Source organism: Urocampus carinirostris, chromosome 8 (genome assembly GCF_059441175.1).
Source record: "Urocampus carinirostris isolate Australia breed hairy pipefish chromosome 8, RoL_Ucar_1.0, whole genome shotgun sequence".
Taxonomy (NCBI): Eukaryota; Metazoa; Chordata; class Actinopteri; order Syngnathiformes; family Syngnathidae; genus Urocampus; species Urocampus carinirostris.
In genome coordinates, this window is record NC_142356.1 from 24,251,902 (window position 1) to 24,271,493 (window position 19,592).

Genomic DNA, 19,592 nt, shown 5'->3' on the forward strand with positions numbered 1-19,592 from the left:
CTTTATATTTAAAATGTGTTATCCACTCAAGAGCAATTTTGCGTTTTCAAAGACTACATTTCATGTTAGCGTTGTTTTTTGGAATTAAGTCAATTACTTCTTAAATGGTTCATTTGACACACTTGAATCACTTTTTTGGCAAAGATGTGAGTAGGTAAACGTATTAATGAGTAGTGTTTTATTGTATTAACTTTATTGTAAGAAGAAAATGTACATCTTAAATCATTATAAGAAAACTTGTTAAAAGTGCATTTAGATCGTTTTTGATATTTGCAGCCATATTTACTAGTCCAGTGTTCTCGTTTGCCTGCGTCCCTGCGTCCTAGACGCATCATTTTTGCTGGGGACGCATAGTCTCAAATCAACGTGCGTCCCCGGGACGCAACTTTTTTGACACAAAATTGTCATTATTACCCGATTACTTTTTTTTTTAACAAAGATTTACCGCACTCTAAACTTTTTGTCAGGCAGATACGCCATTGTTGTCTTGGTCTTGCGGTTCGAGTTTTCGTCTGCACGCCGATCTCGGCGCTTTGAGATCACGTCATTGTTGTGGTGGTTGTCGTCAAGACCTGGAGGAAACAACACAGGCACAGGGACACCATGCAAACTCCACACGAGGAGGCTGCGGTAGCTGGACTTGAACCCCGAACCTCTGCACTATGGGGCTGCGCGCCAAACACCCGTGCCGCCCATTGTAAAATTATTTTGAATTTAAATAAGTGTTTTGGTATACCGATATGGTATTCATTATTTCGTAAAGTTTAAGACAAAAATCGAATTAACATTGTTTTATCAAATAAAAAATACACAGAAAACAATTATTCTGAAAATATTCGATTTTTAATAAACATTGACAGTTTCTTTAAGTAAGTAGAATACACACATGCATCAAACTCCACTCTAAAAAACGACATTCTAACCGTCAAGGGAACAAAACGCTTGAAAAATTGACAATTGCAGGATTCGGTCACAAAAAGAAACTGAAGAACTCGAGCAAGTATCATGGTTCTCACCAACAAGAAAACAATTAAAAATAAAACTGCTAATGCTTAATAGAGTATTGCCTCCCACCTAAATCAAAATGACACCTGCAGGTCGGGGATGGTAGGGTGCGGGGTAGTTGAAGTTGTAAAATTGAAATAAGTACACCAAAAACATAAATCAAGGCCCTAAAAAAAAAAAAAAAAAGTTGCACCAAAAAAAAAAAAAAACGCTTAAAAAACAGATGTGAGCATTGTTGACATTTTATGTACACATTTAAACACAGTAAAGTAATCTCTGGCTATCTAGAATTTACCTTTTTCCCAATCAAGGTGTGCCTAAAAGAGGCAGAGTAGCAGCTTTTGTTGGGCCCTTAGTGATAAATTCCCATGGGCCCTCCATCCTCATGTGTGAGCAGTGACGCCTCATTTTCGGTGCAACAACATCCCGTTTCACGCCATAGCGTTCAAATCAAATCAAGGTGAGGCTGAGTCGGACTTCCATCCCATCTGAGTGGACCACAGTTGGGGTCCGTAACTAGTTAAGTCGGCGCTCAGTGCTGAGCGGAAAGGTTGAGCAGCCTCCTGCTCAGCAAGCGGTTGTGCTGCTTCAGGTACTCGATCAAGTCCGCCTGCTTCTCCACGACCTCCTCCAGGCCTGAACCCACTCTGAACACACACAAAAAACAAGTTGTAATACAGAGATCGGGAACGTATGGCTTGAGGCGGGTGTGGGGCTTTTCACGAGTACATCTGGCTATGAGATTAAATCAACTATTTTAACACATTCAGGCTGGGAGTGCAATAGCGAGATCCAACCACTAGCGACAGGAGAGCTGGAGCGTTTTACTACCTTTAAGGCTGGTAAGAAGAAATGTCATTAGAATGTTTCCCTGTCTCCATAGCCAATGAGATGCAACAGAGTACACATGTGAGTGTGACGTCTGCCTTCTACCATTTCCTGAATACCTTTTCAAGTTTTAAGTCCGTGAAAATTATAAAAAATAATGATAAAAGATCAATGACGCCCTTGGACTTTTAAGTCTTTCAAGTAGATTTCAAAGACGACGAAGATTCACATCTACAAAACAGAATTGAGGACACATAATGACCATTGGATTTCCAATTTTAAAACAGACCACGTCCCATAGATGAAGGTAAATACTACTGTACCCTTCTCTGTTGCAGTATTAAGAGACATTTTTATGAAACAACTGTTTACACCTTGTTTTAAAACAATTATCCAGGACAAAAATGACGGTAAAAATTAACGTATAAGGGATACCCTAAAAATTCAAGGTGTACTATTTGGTGAATACAGGAGAAATATTGCAGAAGAAGAATGAGTACCTGGTAAAGTTCTTAATAATAAAACCCAATTCAGGACAAATGGGAAAAAAATGGATGGACTACAGAAAAATGAATGAGACCACTTTAAACAATGAAGACTGGACTTTGACATTGACATGGTTTATATAACCCAACACGGCAACGTTTTTAACTTTGTTGTTTTTTGTTTGTTGTGTGCTCCAAAGAAAGAGCACCATAAAATGCAAATGATGAAAAAAATGAACTTAACAAGTTTTAACCCCTCACCTTACTTGTAAAATTTGCTTAAAATCCCTATCCAAGATGTACCCAAAGTAAATTGAATCGTTTGGAGAATATGTACGGTTTTGGTCGCTTTTGAGAGGTAAGACTTTTAAGTTTAGTCCCAAACTGAAATAGTCACTGCAAGTGCAACTAACATTGAGCAATTGGAGTCGGAACACACATAAGTAGAAGGTTTTTTTTTTATTACCACCAGAATGTTTTTTGCAATCAAATGCCAGCAGATGAGTTTAGCATGGGCATCTTTGCTGGAAAACAGACGAGGCAATAGCTTGAAGCCTTACCAGGCCCCATGGCAAGTTGTATCAAAATCTAACAAAATATACATTGTATTTTACACATTATCTAAGTGTAGGTCTAGACATTTCCAAAAGTGGCCATTTGGAGACCACCAGTTTACAGCAACTCACCTCAGCAACTGTATATTTTACCCTGGCCATTTTTTTTGAAATTTTGAAAGAGTTGTAAATGTTTGACTTGCCTTTCCAGAGGTCAAGCAATGATTGTGCACACTTGCGCATAATAATGGTGCGTAAAAATGAATCCCAATTGTCATTACGATTTTTTGGGGGGGGGGGGGGGGGGGGGGGGGTCTAATTTGAATACCCTCCTAACATCTTTGTATTGCTTTTATCTGAATTTCATTGGCTATCCAATGTGTCAATCACCTTTTGACTCGGTTACAACTGGCTAAAGGGTGTGATCTCCATTTTATCAATAGAGGCCCTTATAGACTAGTGCGGGTTGTGGACCGTGAAAAAGGCTTGCTATTGGCTGAGAGATGTGAATCAACAGGCAAAAGCAATATTAAAAATCAAGTCTGTTTATTTTTAAAGCGGAAGTGATTACATCGAGATTCATCAAACGATGCAGGAGTGCTTTTAGGCAAATTATTGTTTGTTTAGGAGTAAACATTTCACATGGTTGGATTTACTGGACACGATTAGAGAGAATCATTTCGATAGCTGACGACCAAGGGACTTATTGGTGAGCTATCCCGTGTTTACAATTTTCGGGTAACTCGTTTCAGATTGATTGTGATGTTTCTGTGAGGAGTACATTTTGAAAAAGAATCTTGAATCCCAAGAGCTAAGGCTTTCCAATGATATGTGACATGACATAGTTCAGTTTCTGGTGACATCGTGAAGACGCAACTTTGTTTATCAACAGTCTGACAGTCCGCCGGAGGGACGTCGGAACGTTAGGGGAGTTAAGTAAGGATTGGAGACTATTTTTAAGTGGGGTGTTTGTTATTATGGGGCTCAGGCATCAAACATCACACAGTGAAATAAAATGTGCTAGTCAAGTCAAGTCATTTTTATTTTTATAGCCCTTAATCACAAAGAGTCTCAAAGGGCTGCACAGGTTATTACACAGACTATTTTTCAGACTATTATTACACCATCCCCTGATCTGGAACCAACATGAGGGCATGGAAAAACTCAAAAACCTCAACATGAGGAAAATGAAGAAACCTTGAGAAGGGACCGCACAAGTGGCATCCCCCTTTCAGGATTACCAGACAGCAAAGGATGTTGCAATCACAAATAATACAGAGATATTGTCCACGAAAAGTATAAGTTATTCACATGCTATAGAGTAGAAGTGAATTAGCTTTTGTCTAGAGAGCCTGTTTAGCAGTTTTGTTTGATTTATTGTCCTGAAATATATGGTGTGGCTCTGCTTTAAAGGCACTTTGACTCACGGTTACTGGCCCTTGTTCTGCTTGGTAGCGTGCATTTAAATGCTGAAGTTTTTAGCAACACTCTGAACTTCTTTGTGAACCAGCAAGGCATAGAACGCTTTTACAGTCTCAATAATGTTGGGTGTGCCTTACCGGAATCCCGTTTCTGTCGGTAGGCTTCCAACGCTGAAGTTGTGCGCGTGTTCTTCCTCGCTGACGTCTGGTGCAGCTCGCGCCGAGTTGAAGATCATGACTTTGACTGGAGGTGTGCAAATGCAGGGGACATCTAGTCACATACGCGATTCCAAATTATGGTGGCAACTATAAACAACATTTTGTTAACAAAATCCATAATGGTGCTTTCAATGCAAAAAAGGTTGGTCACTTAATCTTTTTAGGCGTCTTTTTTTCCATTTTGAGATTTAAAAAAATTGTAACCAAATTAGATTAATATAGATGAAATGAGTAAATATTTTTTCAGGCAATATTAATCTAAACTTTTAACTCATTGTTGATACTGATACTAAAGACCACTATTATAAAAATAACCTTTTACAACAAATAAAAATGGCTGTAATTTTTAAAGATCTAGATTTAAATCCCTCGCATTTAATTGCATGTTATAACTGGCATTTTTTTCCTATTTCTAGTTACTAGTTATTATTGTTATTATTAGTTTCTAGTTATGAGAATTTCCCTGCGGGGATGAATAAAGTATCTATCTATCTATCTACTGATTTTAAAATGGTCACTACAAGATAACCGCTACTCGGATACATAAGAAAGGGAATACCTGCACCAAAACTGATAGCTAGTATTGGGACTAATCTTTAAAATGAGCAAAAAGATTGGATTTTGCTCATTTCTCCATATACTTTCCCTCTTATCTGAGATTTTTTTAAGAAGTGGTAAAAAATAATTGTTTTTAAAATAAACAATAGTATCTGCTAAAGAAGGGGGTCAGCTACCAAAAATGTTATCAGAGCCATAACAGACAAAAAAAGGTTTGGAGCCACACAAAAAGCCTAATATAAGCTTTTTGTAAAAAACTAAATCAAAAGGGATTCATATATTAGTTACTCATTATTATTTATTCAAAACATTTTACAGCCAGCAATAAGACTGTTTGTTTTGTGTTTGTCCTCCTAATGGAACCAAGTTAAAACACATTTCCCTGACTATTATTTTTCCAGTTGTACAAATTTTAAAAAAAAATCCAGGAAGCCACTAGGGTGGAGCTTAAGAACCGCATGTGGCTCTAGAATAGGTCCCTGACCCCTGTGTTTTTTTTGCAGTTTTGAGATACAATTTAATCTGGCTGTCTGGTTCATTGTGTTGGCACTAGGGCATAGTGCCACCACAATGAACTAGTTTTTAAACCTAGTGACTAGGCTCTGCACCAGACAAAAAACATAGATGAGACTTTTTTATGTTCCCTTGTGAATCAAGATAAAGAAAATGCAAACATCTGCGACTCTGTTTACATGCAAGGAATAGTCAGAGTGGGATCAAAATTTTGATTTTTTTTTTTTTTTAACCAATCTGACAAATCAGTTATATTCCGAAAAACAAGCAATTACAATACATGTAGTTTGTGAAAAATCCAAACGGTGGGGGCTGGGAATTAACTACCTTATCACGCAAGATTTCCGCATTTAACTTTTGACATTAAATAAAGGATGATTTCATTCATGTCACTCACCAATATCAGCAAAATACTGTGCTTAATTGCTTCATAAGTTTGCTCCATTGCTTTGTCCACAATTTAAACAAAGTTAGGCTTGTATGTGGCTTGGCAGAAGCATGGACTTACACTGTATATAGAGGGATACAACTGTGGCATCAGCTATGAATGAATGGATAGAGCTGAGAAAATTTTGCCTTTAGGGTGGGAAATAAAATGGAAATATCCCTGAGAAATACACATACACAACTAGCGAGTAAGTCAAAGTTTCATGTATCATTTGTCTCTGTACTGCTATAAATCCATAAAGCCTTTTCTGCATCAAAATATCCCGGATGAGCGCGTGCGCAGTAATACGCATGGCTAAATGGATTATTCAAATGCACAGCACAAAAAAACCCAACATTAACCGCTAGTTTACAAAAGTAAACAATAAAAATAATTGCACAAAAACAGCCATTCGTTTCTTAACTTTGAGCATAGTAATGGCGTTTTGCATTATGTAATAGTTTTATCATAACTAATTTGATTATTTTACACCAATTTCGGTGGATTTAATAATGATGCTCGAGTGTAAGTTGAGTTCAGTAACGACTCATAGATACAGGGTCAAAATCAAGTTGACGCTTTTACATGTCTTAGTCCCATATTGTACTCTGCACTATCGTCCCAAGACACAAAGACGTAACCTGATAGTGAGTTTGCTAGCCAACGTAATGATGCAGGTGCGAAAGTGGACAGCCACTGCTGTTTTTTTCCTTTTCATTCCTCCCTCTCTTTCTTTTACAGACTTCCATTCCCTGGCTGCCACACGCACACTCACACACTAGTCGTTATAACCCACACTTAGCTCTTATGGGCCACCATATCCTGCACTTAGAGCTCCAATTCTCAGGCCCTAAACATACACTTTTACTCAGGGGGGACGGGTGGGGTGCGCCCGGCGCCGTAGTGTGGAGAATAGGGGTGGTCGCCACAGCAGAAGGCAAAATGATTATATTGATATATGATTATATTCTCAAACGATTATTGGGTTATGCCTAAAAACTGAAAGCTACATCCATGCTTGCACGGCTTTAAAGGCCATAACGAAAAGTGTTAGCTCCAGGTAGCTTTTCATCTAACAAAGAATAACCATTCTAAGCTACATTTGCATGATTTAATAATGTATAACTACAAATTTCTGACTTCCCTAGCAGGCTTTTAAAACATGAGCATGACTGGAGCATCATTAGTCAGAGGAAATTGTCAAGGAGATACTAAAGAGTACCACCTTTTCTTTGCTCTGCCACAGCATCGACACACAATCCTAAGAAATGCTGAGCATTCCTGCATAATGAGGCCCTAAATACGCTTGTGTGTGTGTGTAAATACAAATGGTATGTGAGAAGCATTTAACAAAATGGAACACAAGGGTATAATGCAGTACCATTTACTAACTGTTTACACTATGACAATAAATAAGACAGTATAACATGTATTTATCTATTTTGTTACATCCCATGATGCCAACCATTCCTGTAGCATGATCACTATGAGAGATTGCGAGTGTCCAGACTACAGTGTAGGAGCCATTTGGGGTCCAGCAACCACATTTCATTAGCCCACTAGTTACACAAAAAAATGCCAAGATGTTTTAAGTGTTTGATAATTATATTGCTCAATACTAAAGGTTAATACCTGTTATTCTATGTTTTTATTCCACTCAGTATGTAAGTCTTTTAAAATAGAATGTTATTTATTGTGTAGTTTATAATGACTATTATATGTTAAAGGTGCTGTCCAAAATTTGAAACACTGTAACTCTCTGTCGTCATCTCCAGGCTTAAAGTCATGATCCCAGCCTCAATCAAACCATTCACAAAGTTTTATTATTTTAAGCATTTCTTAGACGCGCTCAAATGGACTATTTTTTCTTTTTTGGGGAGTCTGGGTTGGCGTTTTGGCTGTATTTAAAACGGGCCTTTTATTACTTTTACCAATTTCATGCTACACTAACAAAAAAATGCATAAAGTCACTCTCCCCCCCACCCCCTTTCTATCTATCTAATGTATTGCGCTTCCCGAAAAAGCGTTGCTCAAACCAAAATAAAAGCAGATAGGCACGGTAGAAAGAAAAATACAAAAGCTCTTTGAACTCACTTGGGTATTGCTAACTCATACTTACAAAAAATAAGTTCTAGAATAGAAAATATGATACTTTCAACTTTTTAAAGACACCTCAATCGATGTACCCCATCTTTAAATATGCTTCTATTATTTGATTTGTTGGTTATAAACTGTATGTTACTTATTGCTTTTGATTGTTTTGTCTGCTTTTTAATGCTAATTTTACAAGAACCTACAGATAAATGAATAGACTTCTGCCCAATTCTTGCTTTTTTATCCATTCCTCATTGTGTATTATTGTTGATTGAAGGGGGTAATCAATTAATCTATACTAAACAGTACGTTTTATCTATTATCCAGCTTTTTTTTATACTGTATTTGCCTTCGTCAGGAAGACACGTTCAGATATTTGCTCATGTTTTTGTTGAAGTTTGGCTAACCTTATAGTTTCTATGTCAATAGGTTGTTAAAAGTCTTGTAAAACCTAAGTAGTAAACGTTAGGTATGGCTATTCACAAAATGGCTCATTTTGTTCATTTTAGTCTTCTGAGAAATTAGGGGGGGGGATACCTAATTTTAGTCAATCATTATTCTACTTCAGACCTTAGTCATTAAAATTATTTTAAGAAAACATTGGGTTTCTGAACAAAAAAAAAACAAAATTCGGGTAAGAATGTGTGTTGTAAAATACATACTGTAAGAAATTAAATAAAGCTTGTATCATTCAATATTTTCTGAAGTGGATATTAGAAAAAAAGGTCCGACACTTTTGACAGTGTTCTTACTATTTTACTTTCTAAAGCTGTATTTATAGTTTTTTTTTTCAGATTACATTACAAAAAATGGGACTTGATATTGATATCCAAGGTGGACAAAAGGAGTACTTGCATATTTGGATTATGCATAACATTTGAGTTTTGGCTATAACTCTACAACAAGAAGTTTTTTCCGCCCCATTTACTTTACTCTATAGTAGCAACTTTAATGTGTCGTCAACAGTTTGATGACATCAGGCTGAAGAAACGATGAAACAGACAAGAGATACCCATGAGGGTCGAACGGAAGGCTAGGAAGTAGCAATTGAAAGGAGGTGCCGCATTTCACGCCACCTTGTCATAGTCCTTCTCTCCCTCGCACGCGAGTGCACGGAATTCTTAAAGGGCAGCAAGAGGCTGAGGACGAGCGTGCGCATTTCCAGGTGATTATGGCGATTTGGTATAGGCGCTAAAGGCTAATGCCTCCTCATCCTGGGGTCGATGGGGTCGGCAGCAGATAGTTGGCTGCAACACCTCAGATGATAAATGCAGGACCGCTTTCATATCTTTAATTAGATTTGAAAAAATAATGAGATATGAATAAGTGAGTAATGTTGCACACTCATACATTAGGCTAGCCTGTGCTAACGTGCTAAAGTACAGTGGTAACTATTTACATGAGCACCTCTAAAAGACAAGAATTTCGGGATCCAGGATTTTTTTTTCGAACAAAAACCTTTGCTCACTATACAAAAAATCCAGTTCACGAGCAGTCCCAAAAGCTACCAACTGCTCGAGACCACTCACTGCTCATGACTGCTTACCGACAGCATTAGCTCATCCAATTTGCGCATGCAAACTACTACTGCAAAAAATAAAGTAATTCTGCAGTAATTTTTGTGTGTGTGTACGTTCATTTCAAATAACAGTAGCTTTAATTAAGTGTACAGTAAGTACATTCTCTCAATCTCATATCAGCCATTCCCCACCATCGGCTTTCCTTATTAATGATAGCAAATCCTCCTTATTAAACAATAATAAACTTTACAAATACAACATGGCACTTGTTTAGTGACTTCAAGACAGACTAGGTTAAAAAACGCGACAATATTTTAAATCATGAATGACGTCATCTGCTAAAAGTGAAAGAGATGATCCGGATTAGAGCCGAAACGGGGAAGACGAGACCGGTCTTTTTTTTAAAGTAAATTGTTATACACAATGTGAAAAGATTAAAAACCGTATAAAATACAGGGAAAGCGTATGAGTGAACAGGTACGCGATCGCTGTGACTTCTCTTTACAACGGCCTCAACCATGCCCAACAGCATGAGCACACATTCTTCATGGCGCTCATAATAAACTGGCGTAACTATCATCTTATTTATGTTATTTTTATGTTGAATTAATATTTAAATGTGATTTTGGGGATGGAAAATTAGTTTTATAGCTGTACACTTGGATGCTTTGGGTACGACGGGAGCGGACCATTACATTTTTAATTGTTTAATCTCAGGATAATTCACTCGTAACACGAGAATTTAGAGCTACGAGCACAATCCCAGAACAAATAAAACTCGTAATAAATACCACTGTATCTGGATGTGTGCTGCATGGTATAGCCGCAGCGTGCCCTGTAGTGCTTTAGCAGAGCGGACGCATGAGCGGGTGAGCCTTTGAAGGCCGAGGAGGGTCTTTGATGTGCGTGGAGCGGGCGGGCCGCATTCATGTTCAAATGAGAGACCAGAAACATACAGCGGAGACCTCAAACACACCCTCACAATTGAGCACGCACTTCAAAGGGAAATGGAACGAGGCCTTCCTGTATGGACTACATGGCTGCAGGCGCTCACTATCTTTGGCTCCTCTTAGGACGACAACCCCCTTCTATGAATTGATCATCTTTGCTGTCGTGTTAGCAAGGAGTAGAAGAAACAGGCATCTGTGCTTATACAAGCTTTTTGCAAAGTGTCTGTACTAACAGTAGTATCAGATACCAGAATCATCTGACAACTAGAGACCAATAACAACAAGGATTGTTATGATACATTTGGAATAGTAGATTACATTTAAAAAGACAATGTGTAATATTTTACCTTAAGGTTTTGTTGTATTGTGTAGTGTAACTATAAATAAGTTCTACATTGCACATGGACGAATAGAACTAGAGACTCAAAGTGACCAAACTGCACCGTTTTTCTTGTATTTATTTCGTCAAGCATTTCACGGGGTGTTTTTTGGAGTACCCTTAGCAGCAGGAGAGCAGATTATCATGTAAACTCCCTCTAGGTGAGCCCCATGTAATGTAAAATAAATACTTTTAAGAGATCTTGACCTTTGAGTATTTTAAGATTTACAGTGAATAAAATAAGGATTTGAACACCCTGCTATTTTGCTATATCTCCCACTTAGAAATCATGGAGGGCTCTGAAATTGTCATTGTAGGTGCACGTTTACTGTGAGACAGATAAACGAAAAAAGAAAAATCCAGAAAGCACAATGCATGATTTTTTTAACAATTTATTTGTGTGATACAGTTGCAAATAAGTATTTGAACACCTGTGTAAACTAAATTGTAAAATTCTGACCCTGAAAGACCTGTTAGCCCCCCCATTAGAAGTCCACCTACACTCCATGTATCTTCCTGAATCAAATGCACCTGTTTGAGGTTGTTAGCTGCATAAAGACACCTGTCCATTCCATTCAACTAGTAAGACTTTAACTTGTAACATGGTGAAGACCAAAGAGCTGTCCAAAGACACCCAAGACAAAATTGTACACCTCCAAAAGGCTAGAAAGGGCTAAGGAGCAATTGCAAGCAGCTTGGTAAAAAAAAGGTCCACTGTTGGAGCGATCATTAGAAAATGGAAGATAAACATGACAGTCAATCTCAATCGGAGTGGAGCCCCATCCAAGACATCACCTCGTGGGGGTCTCAATAATTCTAAGAAAGGTGAGGAATCAGCCCGGAACTACACAACAGGAGTTTTTTCAATGACCTGAAAAAAGCTGGGACCATCGTTTCCAAGGTTACTGTAGGTAATACACTAAAATGTCATGATTTGAAATCATGCATGGCACGACAGGTTCCCTTGCTTAAACCAGCACATGTCAAAGCCAGTCTTAAGTTTGCCCAAACTCCGTGTTCCTCAGCAACAGCCCAGAAAACTGACTGATCTAGAGAAGATAGGTGTGGAGGATTGGGCCAAGATCTCTCCTGCAGTGTGTGCAAACCTGGTGAAAGGCTACAGGAAACGTTTGACCTCTGTAATAGCAAACAAAGGCTACTGTACAACTATAATTAATAATATAATTAATTTTATCAGGTGTTCAAATACTTATTTGCAGCTATATCACACAAACAAATCATTAAAAATTGTGATTTCTGGATTTTTTTCTTTAGTTTATCTCTTTTACAGTGAACATGCACGTACGATAAAAATTTCAGACCCTTCCATGATTTCTAAGTGGGAAAAATAGCATAATAGCAGGGTGTTCGAATAATTATTTTCGGCACTATAAATGATAGCTCATTAATTTTTTTAATCAATCGTATTTTTAATGAATGGAAGTTTTTATGACTAGGAGACAGGAAAATATCCACAATAACCCTTTGAAATGTAAATAAATTCACTATTTAAGAAAATATTGTGTTCGGAATGAAGGGCACTGCTTTAAAGGATATCAGTTTTTGCTGGGTGTGTGGAATTTTGTCTACAAATAGTACATACAGTATATGTTGTATTGTGTTGTTAACTACTCAAGTTTTGTTATCAGTCTGATAAAATGTAGTATCAAATATCACTAGTGTAGACAAATACTTCAATTTCAGATGACCCGTAAAATGCAATACAATCCCAAAAGATGAACTTAACTAGACCCTATCCAAACTAGTCAGATTGTATCTAATTGGTGAATGTTCTTTTTGAGCTTGACTCCGCTTCACGGCTCACCACCCTGATCCGAGCTGGAATGTGACACACGCAGACCTCCTCCACAAACACTGTAAACACCGAGACAATGTGCAAGTGTGAGTAGGGGGGAGCGACCAAGGGCTAGCCAGCCTGTGGCTAGGCTAAACACTAATAGCTTATCTTCAACTGTATGTGTTGAGGTGGGTGTGGAGGGGTATCTGCCCATCTGTGCCCTGTGGCACCACAAATAGCCCTTTAATATGGATTTCCTTTCAATTGCGCTATCTGCTTCATCAATATCCCATCAGACACTTGGGGTAACTGCAATCTTCCTTCGCACTCATCTAGCCTTTAGAAAACACAGGCTGAAATCCAGCATAGTTACCGAAAACAATTTTCTCTGAATGTACTTACTTTCAAATGTTTTAAACTGACCAAAATACCCTTTAAAAATATTCAAATTGAGAAAAAAACAAGAACAATACCAAAGCAGAAACGAATAAACCTCAAATTTAAAGTTCAAGTTCAAAAGAGGGGTTGGCTAAAGTATATGACTTTTGACGCCTAATTCTTTGTTACTTAACCACCGCAGGTTTATACAAAAACTCTACTGGTTCTGCTTTTGCGTAAGATAAAGAAAATCTACCTAGCCGGAGATGGTTAGCGCTCGAGTAAGACACAAACAGGGTGAAGAGTGGCTAGTAAAGAAATTTAAAATGTCAAAATCCAAGAGTTGAATGATTAATAGAAATACAATTTATTTTCATTGATAACAACGTCTAGGTAGAATTGTTTGCAAAACACTGACACTGAATCCCTAATGCCCCCAATAAGCAGGTTGGCGCCTTGCATGGCTGCACGGCCGCTATTGGTGTGTGAGTGTGTGAATGGGTAAATGTGAAGCACATTGTAAAGCGCTTTGGGAAGTCTTCATTGACTTGAAAAGCGCCATATAAATGCAGATCATTTCATTTCATTTCAAAACATTAGACACGGCACTCCAGGACAGACACATAATGAAGACTTAAAAGAAAAAAAAGAAAAAGAATGTCAGGCTAAATAAACAAAACTATTTACAAGGTAGTGCTTGGATATTTGAACAAGTTGTAACAATAGTGCAATGGTAAATAGTGCATTGTAAGAGTTTATACTTTTTTTTTTTTTTACAACGACAGCGTCTTTTTTTAAGGAATAAAAGTCTTTTTACTCTACTAGAAGTCACTATATAACACACAATTGGGCTTTACGAAGCATGGTCATGGAAAAATTAAAATGTTTTAAGGGTAGGCATTTTCGGGTTCCAAAAGAAGTACGTTTGTGAGCGATCCCGAGTGCAAAATCAGCAGATCAGTTGTTGGATGGATGGAGGGAGGGACAGAAGACGGAGCAGAATGCTTGATTGTCATGCTGTCGGGTTTGAAAAGGGCAGAGTGGCTTTTGTCATGCCAATTCAGTCTTATTGTGTGGGGGGTTGTGTGCATGTGTGTGTATGAGTAATGTAATCTAACTGGGTGTGTCTTTCTCCACATGCTGCATCTGAAATCTTTGTGTTTTGCCCTAAATACAACTTACAATACATAGCTGGTTGCTTCGTGATACAAATAATAAACTTCCAACATTTCATTGCAAAGAGAAAATTTGAGGATGAAAAACAATGACCATGCAGGAATCCACTTTACCAAATATGAAGAGTTTTGTCAATTTGTGTGTACTGTAGCAGGGGGTCCACCCTGAAAGTGCATTTATCCAAGAATATTCATCCTCAAAAAATCCTCAACAGAATGAGTTGATTTCTTTATTTTAGGTCATATACTCTATCCAAAATATAAACATTTTAAAAAAGTATTTACATGTTTAAAATTAAGGCTGGGTGAATAATACATTTAATTTGATTTATTAGGAAAACCAGAAATCGTAACCAATTACCGTTGGTGTAAAATTCGCCTAAAATCCCATTCCAATACGTACCTAAAGTAATCTGGGTTGAAACACATAGAAATGGGAGGTTCTTATTCTCGCTTTAAACCTGCTGTTATTCCAAGTATCCAGCAGATAGCACAATTCATCACTCACTCGCATATTCACACTTAAGGACAATTTGGACCAGCCAACTAAACTGACATGCATGTTTTTGGACTGCGGAAGGAAACGAGAGTATCCGGAGGAAACCCACGCAAGCGTGCAGAGAACATGCAAACTCCGCACAGGAAGGCCGGTAGCTGGATTTGAACCCATGACCTCAGAACTGATCCGCGGACACGCTAACCACTCAGCCGCTGTGCCACCCGCAGATGGCACTAATGCACCATAAATAAGCAAGGAACAATAAAAAAAGTCAATACAAAAATAACAAGTGCTTGATTTTTTTCCCCCGTAGATTTAATAGACAATACTTATTTCGTGATTTGCTAAAAACTGGTGAGGTAGTATTGAACTGTAACGTCAAAGCCATCCATTTCGATGATACAAAGGTTAACTTTTAACGTTGAACGGTTTGTAGGATTTGGTAGCAGTGGAAATGTTTAAATCTAAACTTAAAACTCACTTCTACTCCATTGCATACGAATAACCTACTCCTCTTGTCGGTTGAAAATAGTTAGTGTAATATAGTGTAACAATCTGTGAAGCCCTTTGAGACTCTTCGTGATTTAGGGCTATACAAATAAAAATGACTTGACTTGACTTGACTTAATTATGATCAAATTTTGAACAAAAAAAATAAGTTTAACTTACCTGTATAATAGATCAGGCAGGACAATGCTAAAATCAGCTCCAGGCTCAAGACGCTAATCAGCAAGTAGGTGTGCAAAGACACCGACAATCGCGCCGCAATGACGACCAACAGCAGAGCGTTTCCTGAATGCACGTTAACAAGTTTAAAGTGTGACGATTGTCACCCAGTATCTGCTGTGGGGCATCGACGTCTACCTGTGGAGTGCACCACAAGAGGCAGCTGCTTGAGCGTGGTGGTGCTTCTGTAGAAGTGCAGGTAGCCTCGGTTGCGGGCCCGGCTGTGGTGGTGCTGAGCACAACGGGTAAACACCAGAACCAGAACCCACAAGGCCGCCTTACCAAAGATGACCGCGCTGTCACCACTCACAGGTCCCAGGATGTTGGCGCAGACTTCCTCCTTGCCTAGCTTCAACACGCACAGCACGGTAACGCAGATAGACAGAACCACGTAGGCAACCTGTGAATTACAAGGCATGAAGTTAAAGCTGACGATTGAAACATGAACAATTGGAAAAACTCAGGTACCTACCACCGGACTGCATAAAATGACACTTTTTTCCACAAAATGTATACCAAATGAAAAGTGCACACATAGCAGTTTTACACGGCTAACAGTTATTTTCATACTTTCCGAACTATAAGGGGCACCTGAATCCACCAAACTGGACATAAATTTGAAAGTGTGCCTTATATCCAGTATGACTTATATCCAAAAAATATTTACATTTAAAGGTGGGGGGGTTGGTCATTTGAGGTGTCCCTAAAAAGTTGAAAGTAAAATATTTCCTCTATTATGTGTTAACAATGCCAAAATAAGTTCAAAGAGCACTTATATATTTCCCACCATGCCTTTCTGCTTTTATCTTACTTTTAGCGAAGCTGTTCAGGCAACTTCATGCTCGTCTCCACATGCTACTCTATTTGTTAGTGTAGTATGAAAATGGTAAAAGTCAGAAGAGGCCTATTTAGAATATAGATAGATAGATAGATATAGTCCAAACACCAAATAATAACCCTGAGAAAAATGGAAAAAATGTTTGAGAGGGTCTAAGAAATGCACGTACTAGAACATGCATCAAGAATGACCTAAGGCTGCAATGATGACTTTAAACAGAGATGGCGGCAGAGTTAAAAACATCCAAAATCTGTACAGCTCCTTTAAGTGATACCGAACATGGTCACTTATTCTTTTCTTTGAAAAACGAACTAGTTGTGCCCTCTTGTGGTTAACATGCTCAATGCAAATCCTCTACGTTGTTACTTTGGACAATAACTTCCCATTAGTATAAAACGTATTGTGATTACTTGAATGAAGATTTTTGTTTTATGGAAACAAATGTATCAGCATAGTTAGCAAACTAACGGGACTCTTTGTACTTTTTCTTTTTAACTTTCAGGTGACCTTATATGGGTAATGGCTTAATAAACAGTAACCACCGAAAAGAAGTCAGGTTATTTGAGACGCCGTTCACTAGCTGTCTAACTGGCGAAAAAGGGGTTACTCCGGAGTGAGGACAGCACAGTAACCATTTATGAATGAATTGTAGTGGTGAAACCAGATGTCATAATGCTAATTTACTTTATGTTCTATGAATTGAATCATTATTTCTGTTTTAATTTAAATGTATTTATTCAACCCTAACTCTAACAGGGATTTTAATTCCTAGTGCCTTATAGTCCAATGAGCCTTATATACAAAAAATATAATCACAAAAGACCATTTTGGGGGGTGCGCCTTCTAATCCTGTGCGCCTTATGTTGCTGACGATAAGGTATTTATTTCAAATGGTATGTTGTCACAATCAATCATAATCTGACTCCATACATGTAGAAGAGACAGCAGGATAGCGTGGCAAGCTGTTGGCAATCTGCGGAATTCTCTCCTGATGGCGGCTTGGAGTGCATCAGTTGAAATGAGCGGCCCGTCCACCAGGGAATCCTCCTCGCTGCGCGTCATGTCTGTCGACGACCCCGCCTGTTCCAAGCACAACAAAGGAATTACTTCCATTCATGAATACTGGATCAAGATTTTGTATCGGGTAATATTATTCCAGAGATTCAAATTCATGTTGTTATGCCTTACCAAAGGTCCGTGAGGATCTGGCCCACCCATGGGTTTATTGCCTCGAGGTGACGGCACAGTACTTAAAACAGGCTCAAAATCCCTTCAACAACTGACAAGTACAAACTAATGACCAATATTACATAAACGACTGCATTTATCAGTTATTCAATTAATAAAAAACTATTATTATGAAGCACAAAGGAGAGATCAAATGATTTAAAAAAAAACAAATCAAAGTTTTGAACAGTTAGACAACAAAAACTAAAATTGTAACATAGTGGCTAAGAAATCTGTGCTTTAGTTGCTTAGGCAACATAAAAGAAAAATAAACATAAAATTGTTAGCAAAAAAAAAAATGGGAAAAAAGAGCAAAAATCAACATTTACAAATTGCTCAAAACAAATTAACAGGAATTTACAGCAGTGAGAAAACACTACAAATTAACACCCACAACCAAAACATTACTTTGAAAAATGAAAACAGTAAAGCAGTTGTATACCATTAACAATTCTGAAACATAGTGCCAAGACATATTAAAAAGATAAACATGTAAAAAAACTTTAATGGCATTATAATAAATATGTTACTTACTCTAATATTTAGACACAGTACCTCGTTGTCTAACAGAAATACGTAATGGACATAAGGGAATATTTTTCAGCAAAAAAGGTTAAGTTTAATATTCTACAAATACAAAACTATTAACAAGACTGCAGTCACCCACAACAGTGTTTTTCAACCCTTTATGAAGCAAGGTACACTTTTATTTATAAAAAAGTTCCGAGGCACACAGTCTGTCGAAAATGTTTGAAAATGAAGTTATGTCAAACATTTCACAGTACTACCTCATAAGTAGGTAATTGGTTTATAAAAAGAAGAAAAAATACTTAAAATAAAAAAGAATGATGGGCTTTATTTATGTTTTTATTTTTTACAGTGCAATATTAAACCGCTTTGTTAAAACAAATTAAGTTATTAAATGTACTGTGCTACCTCATGAGCAGTAAATTAGTATATAAAAATCTACTGGGGCGGCAGTAGCTCAGGAGAGGAGAGCTCAGAGGAGAGCGATCGTTTTAGGATTAAGGGATCCCAGTTCGAATCCCGGCTTGTCCGTGTTACATGTCGAAGTGTCCTTGGGTAAGACACTGAACCCCCAATACCCCCAATGAGCAGGTTAGCGCCCTTACATGGCTGCACAAATCACGGCCGCTATTGGGAAATGTGAAGCACAATGTAAAGCGCTTTGGGAAGTCATTGACATGAAAAGCGCTATATAAATGCAGATCATTTCATTTCATCATTTCATTTCATTTCATACTGCCACCTACTGATATGGATGACTATTACAGTTCCTCGTCTAAAGATAGCAAAAATTCTGAATCATGATTTTTTGGAAAGATAAAATTTGTCAAATTCCAGCGGCACACTAGACATGGTCTCACGGCACAGTAGTGTGCCCCGGCACACTGGTTGAAAAACACTGACGTACAGTAACCCCGATGTCAGGGTACTCAGCGGGAGTGTATGCCATAATGTATTTTTCTCACTTTTTTGAATATTTTCTCTATTTCAGAATTGATCATTCAACTATATTATTCGATTCCATAGGCAGAGTGTATTCGACTTAACGGCTACTTATTTGTAAATGGCTTGCACCCAAAATGATCATAGTTTCAAATACAAATGCATCCTTGGTAACTAAAAAATATAGGTACATCTAAATGTAACGTATGCAATGGTTTTAGGGGACGTTCTGATTTCACATACCAAAAATTAAGCTTTGTTTTATTCAAGCGAAAGTTCGTTGTAATACAACACACACAAGCCATATTTAGCTTTTTTGGCTAATGCCCAATATGAGACTAAGCGTAAACAGACGACAGATTGTTACAAAATACCAGGTACGTACAGCATAAAAGGCTCCTCCGGTATCCATTTATTTGATAATTTCCTTTTCAAAAAAAGGGTGCCACATCCCAAAATTCGGCGGTTACCCCCCAAAAAACAAAAAGTGACGCTGAGAGCATGACATTTTGGTACCCAAACTTCCGT

General features: G+C 37.9%; 1 protein-coding gene across 3 annotated transcripts; it reads right to left on the reverse strand.

Moving 5' to 3' along the window:
- Window positions 1-821: 821 nt before the first annotated feature.
- Window positions 822-19,592, reverse strand: tmem192 (transmembrane protein 192). Of its 3 annotated transcripts, XM_088342045.1 has the most exons (7): window positions 19,450-19,592; window positions 17,298-17,447; window positions 15,840-15,929; window positions 15,668-15,761; window positions 15,473-15,595; window positions 4,432-4,564; window positions 822-1,652 (listed from the first exon to the last, which is right to left on the reverse strand). In XM_088342045.1, the coding sequence occupies exons 1-7, from the start codon at window positions 19,474-19,476 to the stop codon at window positions 1,538-1,540; spliced, it is 732 nt and encodes a 243-aa protein (XP_088198171.1). In that variant the 5' UTR covers window positions 19,477-19,592; the 3' UTR covers window positions 822-1,537. The 3 variants fall into 3 exon arrangements, with proteins under 3 accessions (XP_088198171.1, XP_088198170.1, XP_088198169.1); XM_088342044.1 differs by having other exon boundaries at window positions 4,432-4,537; window positions 15,668-15,929; XM_088342043.1 differs by having other exon boundaries at window positions 15,668-15,929.

What these genes read in the sequence shown, in the direction of transcription:
- tmem192 (XM_088342043.1), bottom strand. Translation starts at nt 19,476, where the DNA reads ATGGATACCGGAGGAGCCTTTTATGCT. An exon ending in CCGGAGGAGCCTTTTATGCT is followed by an intron (nt 17,448 to 19,449) that starts GTACGTACCTGG and finishes TGCTTGGAACAG; the next exon opens with GCGGGGTCGTCGACAGACAT. An exon ending in CCGACAGAAACGGGATTCCG is followed by an intron (nt 1,653 to 4,431) that starts GTAAGGCACACC and finishes GTGTGTGTTCAG; the next exon opens with AGTGGGTTCAGGCCTGGAGG.